This window comes from Morone saxatilis, unplaced genomic scaffold, assembly GCF_004916995.1.
Source record: "Morone saxatilis isolate NCDOM2014 unplaced genomic scaffold, NCSU_SB_2.0 Contig3, whole genome shotgun sequence".
Classification (NCBI taxonomy): domain Eukaryota; kingdom Metazoa; phylum Chordata; class Actinopteri; family Moronidae; genus Morone; species Morone saxatilis.
The window spans coordinates 2009841-2024373 of NW_023339873.1; the positions used below are offsets into that span (position 1 = coordinate 2009841).

General features: G+C 41.3%; 1 protein-coding gene across 2 annotated transcripts in view; it reads right to left on the reverse strand.

Moving 5' to 3' along the window:
- The window catches only part of LOC118336801 (protein jagged-2-like), a 57112-nt gene that overhangs the window by 10092 nt on the left and 32487 nt on the right, over positions 1-14533 (reverse strand). Inside the window, exons 6-20 of one of the 2 annotated variants that reach the window (XM_035673534.1) lie at positions 11356-11486; positions 10571-10690; positions 10345-10458; positions 9734-9847; positions 7937-8050; positions 6889-6935; positions 6183-6356; positions 5937-6087; positions 5653-5817; positions 4921-5034; positions 3813-3926; positions 3284-3397; positions 2997-3113; positions 2646-2673; positions 628-713 (exon numbers count right to left, since the gene is read on the reverse strand). In XM_035673534.1, the coding sequence (XP_035529427.1) occupies positions 628-713; positions 2646-2673; positions 2997-3113; positions 3284-3397; positions 3813-3926; positions 4921-5034; positions 5653-5817; positions 5937-6087; positions 6183-6356; positions 6889-6935; positions 7937-8050; positions 9734-9847; positions 10345-10458; positions 10571-10690; positions 11356-11486 (1703 nt within the window). The remainder of the gene's footprint in view (positions 1-627; positions 714-2645; positions 2674-2996; positions 3114-3283; positions 3398-3812; positions 3927-4920; positions 5035-5652; positions 5818-5936; positions 6088-6182; positions 6357-6888; positions 6936-7936; positions 8051-9733; positions 9848-10344; positions 10459-10570; positions 10691-11355; positions 11487-14533) is intronic. The other variant, XM_035673535.1, reaches the window with a different exon arrangement.

Sequence of the window (14533 nt, forward strand, 5' to 3'; positions counted from 1 at the left end):
AAATCATACAGAGAAAAGACAAGACTGATCCACAGAGTGAGAGAAATAGATTTGTTTAGGTATCTTCCACAAAATAAATAAAATGTTTCACACTTATTGTGCATCTAAAATCCTAAGTCATAAAAAAAGAGCTGCAGTACCTTCTCGGTAGCAGAAGAATACGTTTTTTCATCTTAATTTATACATTTCACACAATTCTTTCTCACATTGTTGATTTCTTTCTGAAGCTTAACCTCAGCTGAGAAAAAACGGAGCTTTGAGAGATCTGAATGTTACATTCAAATATCTTCAATGAGCGATGGAATTCAGAGAATCGCCCTTTGCACAAAGGCTTTATAGCAGTTTGGTTTGAAACGCTTCAATTGGATAACACTCCGGTTCTGAAAAGGCTTTTCTGAAGAGATTTCTCCCAGAAGGCCGCGGGAGAGCGCACTGACCCGTCTGACGAACCTCAGCTCTGACCTCGGCTCAGCACCGAGGGGAGAGGTTAAGACCGTCTTCCTAAAAGGCTTCCTAATCTGTCGCCCTGAAACAATCAACTCACGCTCCCCCTGCCACGGCCTTTCACCTCTGACCCCCCGCCCACCTGACCCCTCCACACGCCCCCTCCGGTTCCCAGGGACTCACTGATGCGGCAGTCCGGTCCGGCGAACCCTGGAGCGCATTCGCAACGGAACCAGTTCACGCCGTCCACGCAGATGCCGCCGTTGTAGCTGCAGAAAGGAAACAGAAAGAAACAGAGTTAGCTGCTGCTGAAGAGCTGATAGAGGATTGGATTTGTGAAATGTATCCTTTGGGGGGATAAAAGGTCTGCTTCTCCTTGCAGGTGGGCTTGTAGAAAACTAAACAAAACGCAGAGTCGACTACTTTGAGTGGGGAAACTGGCTGGAATACACTGCTCTGGAAAAGCCTGTCACATATGATTCACTCAGTCATTCATTTAGTGCATTCTTTAACCCAAAATCCTGCAGAAATTCAGTGGAAATTTGACTGCCTCATCTTACTCACTGAGCTGCAGGATGTACGCTAAACATACAGTTGGTTGTAAGGATTTAATTTCCCCCATTTTCTAATAATTCCTCAAAAGTACAAAAGATTTCATACGAGTTTTGCTTCCCCAAGAAGCTTCATGTGAAAACCAACGTCACAACTTCCCCAACCTAACTTCCTTTTTCTGTCTTATTTTTAGACAAACTCATATTTTAGGAGATAAAAAAATCTGTCATCATCATCTGTGCCAACTGTTCTGAACAATAACTGCAACATTACACGGCCCTTTCAAGAAAACTTCTCAAGAAATGACCAGTTAGACAACTTCGCAGGGGAAAGAGAAGGAAACTAAAATAGTTCCTTCCTGCAGCCGGTCCACTTGAGGTCAGTAACTGTTTGTCTCACTAACCCTCCGAGCTACAGACAGAGTTTTTTTTTCTCCATAGACTGTGAGTGTCAGCAGGATGAAGCTGATCCCTGATCAGTGTCCAGACTTCATATGTAAATCCCTGCTGACCACATACTGAGCCACCAACCCCCCCCCCCCCAACACCTCCACTTCTCACAACTACCCCCAGGACGAGACCGGTGAATGGTGAGAGGGGCGTCTCTTCACACTCTCCTGCCTCCCTCTCTCTACCACCCCCTCCTCCCAAAACCCCTACCACCACTAATCCACCTGTCAGTCATTGTAGAGGAGGGGGAGGAGGAGGGGGAGGCTTTTGTCTAGGGTAGCGTCTCTGATCCAGAGAAGCTGTCAGGAGTCGCTGGTTTTTCTCCACCACAAATTTGGTCAATAAAATTTAAAAAAATTTAGCAAAAAACACATTTCAATTCACTAAAATGTAAGTTGATGCCTTTAAATGTCCTGTTTTCAGTACAAAATCCCAAAATTTAAAGTTATATAAATCAGATAAAAGCAGCAAATCCTCACATCTTAAAGAGCATATTTTTTATACAAACACACACAAAACACAGAAAAAAGAGGCATGTGCACAGATTCAAACATACAGTCACAATTTCAGACTACTGCCCTCACACGTCCACACATCCATAATCTTTAAGGGGAAAATCCGGAGCATAAAATCAGATTTGCAGGATCAGAGCAAACAGTGAGAATCATTGGGAAACCCTATAGCTGCTCCAGTTTCATATTATCAGGTGAAAACAATGCATCCCCGGTTTCTGGAGTTTATACACTGAAGGTGAGGATCATAGGTGCAGCACCCAGCAGCCATTAATAGTTAGTAGAGTTTAGGGCTGCAGTCCAGACAACCTCAGTTGAATCAATTCACAAGATCAATTGAGGTCAAGATTAACTTACAATACAGGAAATGAATTCATATTCAACTCCAGAACAGGCTGTAAACAGTGTGAAAATGCAGAGAAAAACAGGTGAAGATCTGTCTGCAGGGCTTCTTTACTTCAAACTGGACAGTCTGACACCATAAAGAAAGCATTTCTTAGCATCAGTTAAAAATACTCAAATTTGCCAGAAAACTGCAGCTAACAGCCTTTGATAACTGCATGTTGAACCAGCACTAAACTCTACACAGCCATGAAAACAATCCACAGTTTTCACAGTAGTGGCAAAAAAGGTGAAAACAATGTCTTTATTCTAAAATCTTCCAGTATAATATGAAAAAAAGTCTTACCAGGGATGGGGATTGCAGTCATCGACATCTGCAAGAGAGAAAAAAAGACTTGTCAATTCCCACCAAACCTGGTTGGATAATTTTCCTTGTGTGTGACAATGAATGACTTGGAAACGTAATTATTAAGATGTGACTATGTATATGTCACTTTTATCTTTTAACCATCTTCAAAATGTGGTTGTCTATTCAACATAGATTAGCTTAGCACATAGCATATCTAAGTACAGGAAAGGAGAAAGTTGCCTGAGGTTGTCACTGAGGCTTGCTCAACTGTTAATGCCGCACAGAGCAAAGAGCCTAAAACCTATTTTTAACGTTCATAAAATTATTGTTCATTAAACAGTGATGTACTCTGTGCACAGGTGGGTCCCTCCCAGCCGTCCTTGCAGATGCAGGTGAAGGCGTCTCCCCCTCCGACACATGTCCCTCCATTCTCACATGGACCCGAGTCACATGTGCTGTTCTTGGCTAAAAACACAAAAAACAAGAAGATTCCCTTTTATGAAATGTTTTTATTCTGAGAGAGCTGCTCCTTGGCCTGTGATCAGAGCCGCAACAACGTAATATATATCCTTGTATCATTACACTGTTATTAGCTGAGCTTTAACAGTGTAATTAGAGTGCAGCAAGAGCCTGACCTGTGTTGCAGGTGCTGCCACCCCAGCCTGAGGGGCAGCTACACAGGAAGGAGTCTCCGTGGTCATAACATGTCCCCCCATTACTGCAGGTAGTGGAGTCACACTGGCTCTCACCTGAACAGAGGAAACATTGGAAAAAGATTTTGACTCTGTGCCAGTGTTCAGTAGTCATTAATTCAGCTTCAAAATCACAGTTCAGAGACACCGTCAGAAGGTAAAACAAGCCTGCACAGTAGCCAGTTAGGGCACCATGCCTCAGAGAGAAGATTAAGAGGCTGAGGTAGTTAAAGAATATAAGACCCGACATGTAGGAGAACATGGAAACCAAAGACAAAGACACCATTCATAAGAGCTGCTCTACTAGAACAATTAAAATAATCAGAATTTTAAGTATCACAAACTAATAACTAAACTGCTTCAAATTCATCTTACGGCATGGGGCTGGAATGCCCATTTAAACTTCACACATATAGATATTTCCTTCTTTTTTTTCCTTCAAAATCTCTAACAGAGATACATATTAACTTACGTGAATGGCAGGTCTTTCCTTTCCAGCTGTCGACACAGTTGCAATAGAAGTCGTTCAGCAGATCGACACACTGGCCTCCGTTCTGACAGGGGTTCCTGTTGCACTCATTCACATCTGGAAAGTCAAACAATGGGTCAGTGCCAAGCGGCAACTTCTGTGGTTGAAAAAGTGCCAAAAACAGTTTCTGCAGTTCCTCAAACGGCCACTTGAGGCTGGCTCCAAAAGCGAGTCAATCTCTATAAGGCCCAACATTAAAATGCCAAACTGTACAGCAGAAATAAACAGTTTTGGCGTCTATACTAATTTCTAACATTATATTAAGGCTTAAAGTTCTGCATAATTAAGGGCATGGCCACTCTCAGGCGTCCGTTTTCTGTAACCAGGCTTCATTCAGTCTGCCTCAGCTCCAGAAGAAGATGATTAGATGGGAGGAGTCAGGACTGCTAAGATGGTGGTGTCCAAATATGACCACAATGAGCTTCAAAGGGGCTGTTCAGAAAGCTGTGGGTGACGTCACAAAGACTACACCTATTTTTAATTACACAGTCTATGGTCAGTTCAGTTATTTTAGTTATAATTTTCTGATAACGTAGATCTACATTCCTGAAATGTCTGGAAGCACAAAAATAACTTTAAGATTAAGATTTAAGATTATGACCTTGCATGTGGCTGTTTGATATACAGGAGATTTATGAGATTGCTATATTATTATCTGTATCATTTTTGTATAGTCAGTTGAGAGCTTCACACTCTAAAAAGTGGTTGATGTTTATTTGTTTCTGCTTTTGTACGTCTTATTTCTCTCAATATTAATATAAGTAATAGTGTCATCTGAAAATGTGAACACTGACCAATGCAAGTAACTGGCTAGTTACAAAACAAATTGCTCTTATCTCCAAAACAAATCCTCCATTGTTGTGTCTTCCATAAGATTCTCAGACTGCTGATCATTCCTCAGTTGCTGGAGGCCAGTGATGGATTTTTCCAAGATATGTGACTCACAGGCAGTATGACTTAGCAGGGCTCTTCCCTAAAACTTGTATACCTGTCCTGTTGCTCACGCTGACCCCCACAAAAGACAGCAGCAAAGTTACACACACATACTCACCAACATCACACAGACTGCCCTCCCAGCCGTCTGGGCAGAAACACTGGAAGGAGTTAATCCCATCGATGCAAGTGCCTCCGTTCTTACAGGGGGATGACGCACAGTCATTAATGTCTGCAGGCAGAGAGAGGAGAGATTACAGAAGTACATTTTATTTTTTGGACTTGGTTATTTCATTCAAAAAAACTTAAAATCCAAAGAATTCCAAATATTTATCCCCAAAATTTTAATTCATACATTTTCATCGGCAACTTTAACATCGCAGCTCAGTCTTTCGGTATGATTATAGCATCTGATGAACTCTTAACTGTGCTCATGCTGTAGGAGCATCGGCTTTGTGTCTAATATGTGAATATATATCAAATTACAACCATTATGTTTTGGTCTTTTTCACATTTCAGAGGTAAACGTCTTGCGAAGCTAGTTCTTCCTGTTCCTTTCAGCGTTTAAGAATTAGAGAACATGGGTGATTTTGAAAAGCATCCTGTGCGAGTACAAAAACTGCAAAGTAATCGGATGTGAAAGAATTTTTCTGCACAGATAACAAGCTCTCTTCCTGCTCATTTTTGGCTCCAGATTTCCTTTTTGTGTTTTTTTTCCTTCTGCTGTAAACTAAACTAAGAGACTGATGATTAGTGACACTGAGTCTGAATTACCGTAAGAATCATGTGGTTCCCAGTGAGGGTAACTGATGATAAATATAGTCTGTGTGTTGAGCTAATAATGACTCACTCTCGTGGCAGTAGGTGCCAGTGAATCCCGGCTCACAGGAGCAGCTGAAGTTCCCGGCAGGCAGGCTGATGCAGCGGCCATGGGGGCCGCACACATTGGATGAGATGTGCCATACCCGCTTTTGGGTGTCATTGGTTGCCACAGCAACGGTGCAACTGTCAATCACTTGTTGACGTGGAGAAAAAAATTAAAGAGATAATCAGCAGGGCAGTAAGTCAGAATGGAAAGTCTCTTATTTCCAGCTTTGTAATTTGAAATCAGAGGTAGAAGGATTCTCCTGGTACCTTGACACTGGTTGGTCTTGCAGTGGTCCTTGAGCTCTGAGCAGGTTTTGCCCTCGTAATCGTCTGGGCAGCTGCAGTAGAAGTCTCCCATCAGACTGTGGCACTTGGCTTTATTGTGACATGGGTTCGGGCTGCATGGGTCATTCTGCACCTACAGATGGAAAACAGGGAGGTAGAGGTGTGTTCTCAGTAAAGACTGAAAGCACCAAACTGTTCTTACAGTGAATCGCTGGATCTAGTCCTCACCTCACAGGTTGTACCAGTAAACCCTTGCGGGCATTCACACATGAAACCATCCAGCAGGGCGTGGCAGCGGCCACCGTTCCTGCATGGACTGCTGGCACAGCGGTTTCTCTGAACCTCACAGTGCCGACCCACGAATCCCGGCTGGCAAACGCACTGGTAGCCTCTCGCCACCTCCTGGAACAAAAGTGAGACGTTATCAAGAGCTCTGCTGTCACATTTGACTCAGATGCAGATGATCAAGGTGTATTTTATAATGAAAGAAAACTGGTTTTGTTCAAGCACCCAACAGCACATGCAAATCCCTACATTCTCCCAGCTCAGTGCCGTGATATTTTCTCTTTTATGGACTATGTTGAGCTTCAGAACACTTAGCTAGACAAAGATTTGCGGATATTAGCATATTTAACTACATGAAATTATATAAAATCAATAAATACTTTTCAGCCAAGCACTCCCTACAAGACAGTACCTTTATTTTGTACTTATTCACTAGCTTTCAGGCAGTTCAAGCTGGCAATCAATGAGTCAAAACCAGTATACCCCTGAGCATTTTCTTTTATGTTCTGACAGGTACTCTGATCAGCGATATTCTTGTTCCAACCCCATTACTGCAGCATGTTACATTAAAAGAACATACAAATTCAACAAAGACCTCTGTGTTTTTGAAAGCTATAAATACTCCACATCTGACATTTATGTATCTCACCTTGCAGGTCCCTCCGTTCTGACACTGACCATGGCAGCTGTTCACATCTGTGAAGGAGACAAACACAGAAAAAAAGATCATCTTTGTGTCTGACACATCGGGAAGGGGAACATGCATTGGTGCTGGAAAATGCAGCTACTACAGAAAAGCAAAGCGATCCATGCCTAGATGAAATGTCAGATGCAGATTCAGAAGTGGGTGCAGTAAGAACATGCAACAAAACCAAACTGCAGAAGTCAGAACAAGAGTCAAAATTTTCTATTAATGATTTACAACAGTTGAGGGAAAAAGTCAGTTTTAGTCGTAGAGTTTAGAAGAATATACTATAGAGGAATTAGGCCAGGGTGTGGCAGGTATAAACAGCCATCTGTGAGGCAAGAGAAAGGAGAATGAATAAAAGTTCAGACCCCTCAGCTAACCAATTTTTTTTCATCACTCTTTCTGAAAAGCCAAAACATGTTTGCTGTCGATATTCCAAAGAGTATTTACCACTGTACTAGAGAGTACAGTAGGTCTTATCCATTAGCATGTTATCCAAGCCCCCCAAAAAAAAGAGTAGGCTACAGATTATTTGTTAGCATTCAACTACATCATAGGCTATGCCTTGAGTAGCCATTAGCATGCCTTCAAGGACTCATGGGAGCAGCTAGTAAATGCTAATCTATTCTGTCCAAATCCTAAAATATATTAGCATTTAGTACTGTACTAGATAGTATATTAATTTATTAAAACTAAGGCTAGGATTATTTTTCTAGCATTGCCAGCAACTACTGGCCATTAGTGTGCTCTGAAATGGAAGCTGAAGCTGTTCAATGCTAACAAATTAAGGGTTTTCTTGAAGTGTACAAATTGGACTGTCCAGTATATTAATTCATCCGATTATTATTTTAACCTTTCAGAAAGACTGATAAATTAACAAGAAGTGAGTTTTACAGAGAAAGAAGCCAGTGAAACCGAAGCTAGCTAGCAAAGAGGACTTCGGGTCTAACAGTGCTACAGGAAGGTGGAAAGAGGCTGAAGACTAATGATTTGCTGGGTTGATACTAACTGATGTCACAGTTCTGGCCCACCCATCCACGAAAGCAGACACAGTGATATCCACCAATCAAGTTTTTGCAAGAGTAAGCATTGAGGCAAGGCTTCCCCGCACACTCATAAACGTCTGCAAAATGGAGACGAGAGACACAGAGAGAATGAATGAGAGAGCCAAGAGCCTGCTCAGAAGCCCCATCACCAAGCGTAGCTTCTCGTTGTACAACACAACAAAATTACACCAATCATCCTGATTTACAACTTTTTTCTGCTTCTGTTGACAACTAAAACCCCTTACAGATATCTAACATTTCCAGCTTTATCCCAATGTCACAAAAATGGGGTTTAGGTGAGAGAGTTTCAATGCTAATTTTTTAATGTCTTGATTGATGGCCGTCAGGACTATGGGGGGCACTCGCTCCTGTTTCTCACTGGTAGTAGATCCCTATATACAGTTTCAGAAGTAGATATGAGAAGTAGATCTCAGTTGTATATTTCACACAGTCCAACAGTGTCCAAGCACAGGTAAAACTGTCAAAATGTTTTATTTAATCTCCATATTTGTTCCACATTGTCCAGGAAAAACTCTTAAAGATGGCTCATCTGATGTCAAAAAACATCTCTACAGATTAAAATAGGCTAATATATTAATTATTTTCTTTCTTAATTGCATTAAATCTCAATTAAATACAACCTTTTACGCATATAATGAGAATATTTGACCCTGTGTGTGAAGCCTTTCTGTTAATGTGACAGTATTCAGTTACGTTATTAGGTACCATGTCGTCAAAGCTTTTATGACTTTTATGGGAAAACGACGTGGGGTCTTTTTCAAACATGTAAAATTGCCAGAACATTTACAGGGTGAAGTTCATGTCTGACAGGGTTTAATTTCGCCCCACTGCTTTACCCTCACCCCCCTCTCCCTTTAGGGTTAATGTCTCTCTATTGCGTTCCCTGAAAGCCAACCTGCGGCATTCCAAGTGGTCAGTTTCAGAGGCAGCTAACGCCGCCCCCGTCGCGCCGCCTTGCTCACTATAAACCGACACAGTGCATTAATACGACTCCCAGGAGGTAAGCGGCACCTGTTGGCCTGCTGAAACTAAACTCCCAGCCCCTTCCCAAAAACCCAACCTCCCCCACCACCACCACTACCCTTCCTCCTCATCTCGCTCGCTCTCAGGTACCACCCAGCTCCCTGGAAAGGGGAAGCGCTCTGAGAATAATAATAACATGAGAATCCATAACCCTTCCCGCACGTGTTTACAGGTTATAAAGTGTTTCCTGGCTGAAGTCGAAGGGGTGAGGGCTCCACTATGCCGGGGCACCGCCTCTCCGTAGCGTACATACTCCCCTGTTACGCCCAGTCTGGAGCCAAAGATAACCCCTCAGTGGAGTATATTTGGTCTCAAGGCTAGCAGTTGCCAGGCGGGAGGTTATTTTTAGCTTTACTCAAGTCACCTGGCTCGAGTTGCAGATGATACCCAGCGAGTGTCTCTATTATACACAAACACACATATACACTCAGTAGAAATTGGTGGCCCTCCTGCAGAAATACTACTGGTTAAACAACACGGCGGGATAAACAGCTAGATATCCTATAACTCCTCAAGCAAATTAGATTCCTGCAATGAATTTGCACACATGGCATTCACCGTAGGTGCAACACACAGAAACACATCACCGCAAAATATCATCCAACATGCAACTGTTGTTTTATCCTCCAAAAACGATGACTCGTGTGATTTAACCACAATCAGATATACACCAATGAGCCAATTCTTGTGTTCATCAATCATTCAGTGAGGCGTACCTATCTGGCAGGTCTTGCCCGTCCACTGTGGAGGGCAGAGGCATTCAAAGCTGTTCTCCATGTCGATGCAGGTTCCACCCTGAGCGCAGGGGCTGGAGGCACATTCATCTGTGTCTGAAATATAAAGGAGAGGAAACTCAGTCACTCTCACTACATAGTCTTCTAATGGTCTGATTTCACACCACTAGTACCACTGGTGACACCAAGTATCAGCTACTTTGGAAGCTGGTCTTCTTTAAACCTGAAAGTTAAGCTGGTAAATTACCCCGTTTAGTTCTGTTCCTGACTTAACTGGGACCTGTAGTGGGTAAAATCTACAAATTGTCTAGAAAGAAACTTCTGAGGACATAACCTTGGTGTCCTCAGTGTGAGCTATGACCCTGAGACATTAAAAGGATAAGACACCTGGGTACAAATGGTACAGCAAAATCTTGACTGGTTGATTGAATAATGAAAAATAATCCTAACTCTTAACATTAGATACCAAGAGTCAATGGTTGATCAACCAGTAATTGGAGAGAAGGAAAAAAGACATTTATAGTTCTATGTGACCCAACAGACCAAATGGTTGATCCCATTGCTTTGTCTCATCTGCGGAGAGTTATTATCACCTTTAGCGCAGGTCAGCCCGGACCAGCCTGCTGGACAGTGACACTCAAAGCCTGATGGGACCTCGTGGCACGTCCCTCCGTTGGCACATGGGTTGGACACACAGGCGTGCTCCGCTAGAGGAAAAAAAGATTGGCAAAAGCAGGATTAATTATACATCGTTCATCAGATTTCTCTTTTGAACATAGGAGTGGCACAGAAATCTGGATTTTAGATTTAGAGACTTACCGATCTCGCAGTTCTTGCCAGAGTAGCCGTCTGGACAGGCACAGTTATACTCATCTGGCTCCGTGTTCATACACGTCCCTCCGTTCTTACAGGGCCGGTTGGTCCCACAGTAGTTCAGATCTGCACAGCAAAGAACACTGATGTGACCTACACTGTCTAAAATACAGCAGCCATACACAATAACTTGTTGTTACAGGCTTTTCTTTCTTACAAAAGCATTGATTGTGGGTTACGAGGAGCACAATGTAGGAACATATTTACCAAAAATGTAATTTCTACTTTAGTTTCCTGCATCTTGACCAATCATGTCCTCATGCGACTCTTGTGGCGCAATGCAGTCATGCTTCAAAGGACCATGACAGTGATTTTGCATGTTTTAGCCCATATACTGGAAATCAAAAATACTTCACAATGACTCCTGACTGTTTCGCAAGTCATACTGTAGTGTACTTTCCTTCTAGGCCACCGTTGGTTTCCATTTATTTCGAAACAGTGAGTGATTTTGTCAGTTATTTTTCATATCAGTACAAGCAATGTAAACCACTTCCTGGCTGAAAAGTAATAAAAACAGTATGTTTTAGAAAAGTACTGGAAAATATAATATGAATGATCAAAAGTTAAGGAGCTAAACTTGCAAAAATATACAAAAGAAATAATCTTTATACCAAAATTAACTCATAAATGTCATCAAAAATCTGAAGCCAATCCAGTTGCCTTTGACTTATAAATATGTATAGATGCAGTTTTGCTTTGTCATGTAAACACTGTGCAGAGGAACATCTGACCTTTGTCACAGAGCAGACCACCCCAGTTCTTCTCACAGGTGCACTGCCAGGGCTCGTTGCAGGTGCCATGAACACAGCCTGGATACGGCAGGCACTCGTCGCAGAGCGGACCCTGCCAGCCGTAGTTACACCTGCAACACACAGCGGGGAGGATTGTTAGTTCTTATACTCAAACAGTGACACATAACTACACACCTGGAAGGAATACTAGAAGAAGGAAGTATTTTCCCCTAACGGCAAACTAAACTGCGCATAAACATGTCTAATCACTTGTAATGGAGTCATTTTTCGAATGCTTTATTGTTGCTTTTATTTAGGTAAGATTGTTGAATACCACCGCTCAATATAATAATTATATATTATTATAATAATATTATATATTTATATAATTATATAATAATCAAAGAACAGCCCACAGAGAACAGAGTTCATCGGGTGCAACAGTAGATCTTTCGGTAAAATAAGTGCCTCTTATTTCACAAACACACTGAGAATGTGTTCTTATTTACAGCTCTGGCCTGAGGGAATATCAGGCACACAGATGCACTTAATAACAAAGGGGAAGTTGGCCACGGAAAAAACAGCGATATTTACTTATTGATAACAAACAAGTCATTTAATACTTTTACAATGTGTGAAAACACAGAGAAGCGCTTGATGTCGGGCAGCGTGCCAGTTGAACGTCCCCCGATAAACATGAAGAACGCTAGAGGTGCTAAAAACAAGGGGAAATGCTTTCTGATTTGTTAAATTTAGCTGCAGCTGAATGTCAAGTTAATTCGGTCCTAAATTGAACTTTTTTTATCAAAAAGGTAGTTTTTTTGTCAAAAGTGATCAATTTATCATGTTTTCAGTAGAATTTTCCAGAAATGAGTGTGTGTAGCTTGAAACTACGGAAGGCTGTGCTTGCAATTACACTTTTTTACTTTATTACAGTTCAATATTTTGATATTTCGAGTTTCCTCATATTACCTATAATGTTTACCAGAGATCAGGAGTGCGATGCTAGCATGCAGAGACTGTGTAATATAGATGCAGCAGTGGTTCAGTGCATGGAGGAATGACATGCAACGTGCCAGCTATTAATTTTTTGACCAAAATAAGCCATAAATTAATAAATCTAATTCTTATCCTGATATATTTAGTTAGTTCATCACATTGGCAGGAAATGAATAGGTTAAATTAACTCTCACTTCTCAGGTGTGATCAAAGGAACCAGACAATCATTTTCAAGTGATCCAGTGATCTAGAGAAAGATAAATTATCTCATTATCTCAGTGAATTGGCCTTTTGTTTTCTCTAGATTATCAGAAAAATCCACTCATTACAAAAACAACTGCAAGCACGGCCGTTCTCGGCTTCCGTATTAACAACAAAGAATAATCATATCGCTGCACTAGAATCAAAGCAAATTAAGCTTTTTTTAAAATACTTAAAACAAGTTGATTTGCAATGGAAAAAGGCTGCAGTGGCATATTCCTTTCATTTAAAACACAAAATAAGCCTGCAGCTCGTTGTTACTATTGATTATTATTTCAATTAATTTTCCCTTCTATAAATGTCAAAAAGTATGTGAAATGTGTTATTAAAACGACATAAAGCAGCAAATGTCCCACTGGAGAAGCTGGGACCAGAGAATGTTGTAATTAACAAATGACTCCAACGATTAATTGATTATCAACAATATTCTAATCTACTACTTGTTCTGGCACTATCGCAGCACTCGATTACAGAGATGAATGACTTTCTACGAAGGCGTTTTTTTGGCAGTTGCATGTCTTGTGTCATGTGTTGTGTGTCTTCTCTCAGCACTCTTCCTGCGTCGTGAGCTCGGTCGAGGTCAAACTTGGAATGAGCGGCGGGTTTGTGGAACGAGGGGTTTGTCGTCTCGAAGGGGGAGGCCAACGAAGGGTTAGCTAATCTGTTGGTTTATGGCAGCACTCTGTTATTCCAAGGCCAGTGGTAACCTTGCCCCACCTGTCCTGTCATTTCTCCCGGCGGGGGCTATTTTAGGGAGCAACCCACCCTCCACTCCGGCTCACACTTCAAAATGGATGCCGACCAAACACTACTCTTACCAGCAGTGATACAGTGCTGTGTAGTGAGCTGGGTGGGAGGACAGTGACAGAGTATTGCCAAAGTTGGCATAAAGTGTCTGATTTAATTCAAGTTTTAACCAGTTTTAGACTTTAAATATGTAACATTTGAGAACGTTGGCTTCTTCAGTTAAAGAAAAAAGCCACATATCACATCATAAAACGTAACCAAGACTCTGATATTGCATCTGCACACTCAGAAAACTCTACAGCCATACTCTGTGAGACTGTGCTCTAAACTAAATGCTAACACCTAACATGCTGATTTTTACACTTAGCAGGTTCACCATGTCAGTTTATCCTGTTAAGTGTTGCCCTTAAGACAAAGTGCAGCTGATGCTGATGGGGATGTCATTAATTTTGCAACCAAAGAACTGTGCAAACTGATATTGTGACCTGATGATGGCACTATGTTTAATGTCTTGTCCTTTGAATATCTGTAGCAAATTTTACGGCAATCCATCCAATAGTTGTTATCCGCCCTGAGTGCTGTGAGCTCTAAGGTTTAAGAGGATGCACGAACAACATCTTAATCCAAAACTTTTTTAACTTTTCAATTATCTCAACTGACTAAATAAGTTTTGGTTTTATTAGTCAGATATCTTTCTCTGCCTCCTCCTCAGACGATTGTACAGAAGCTGCACATTTAAATGTAATCTGGTTGTACTTGTGTTTAGTGACAATAAAGATATTCTATTCTGTGTAGGTGAGTGAATAACCACAGAACTCAATATCAACAGATAACATATGACAGTATCTTCAGTATAAAAGTAGTGGTTTGTGCCTCTAAAAAAGGCTCTCTAAATTATTTACATTTTTATAATTTGGCACCTTTACAGCACCTATCGTGAGCTAGGAATCATGTTTGGTTGATTTATCAGATATTGGTCATCAAAGATTCATATATCAATAAATAAAAAAAGCCACCAGGATCAAGTTCTGGTTATGTTAAAACATGCTTAAGTTTTACTTCATGCACAGTTTGTAAGATGAAACGCCTTTAACTGCAGGCACGACTGCAATGACTTTATAATCTGATCTCGTTCGGTGAGTGAAGCCCAATTTTGTGTGTGTGTGTGTGT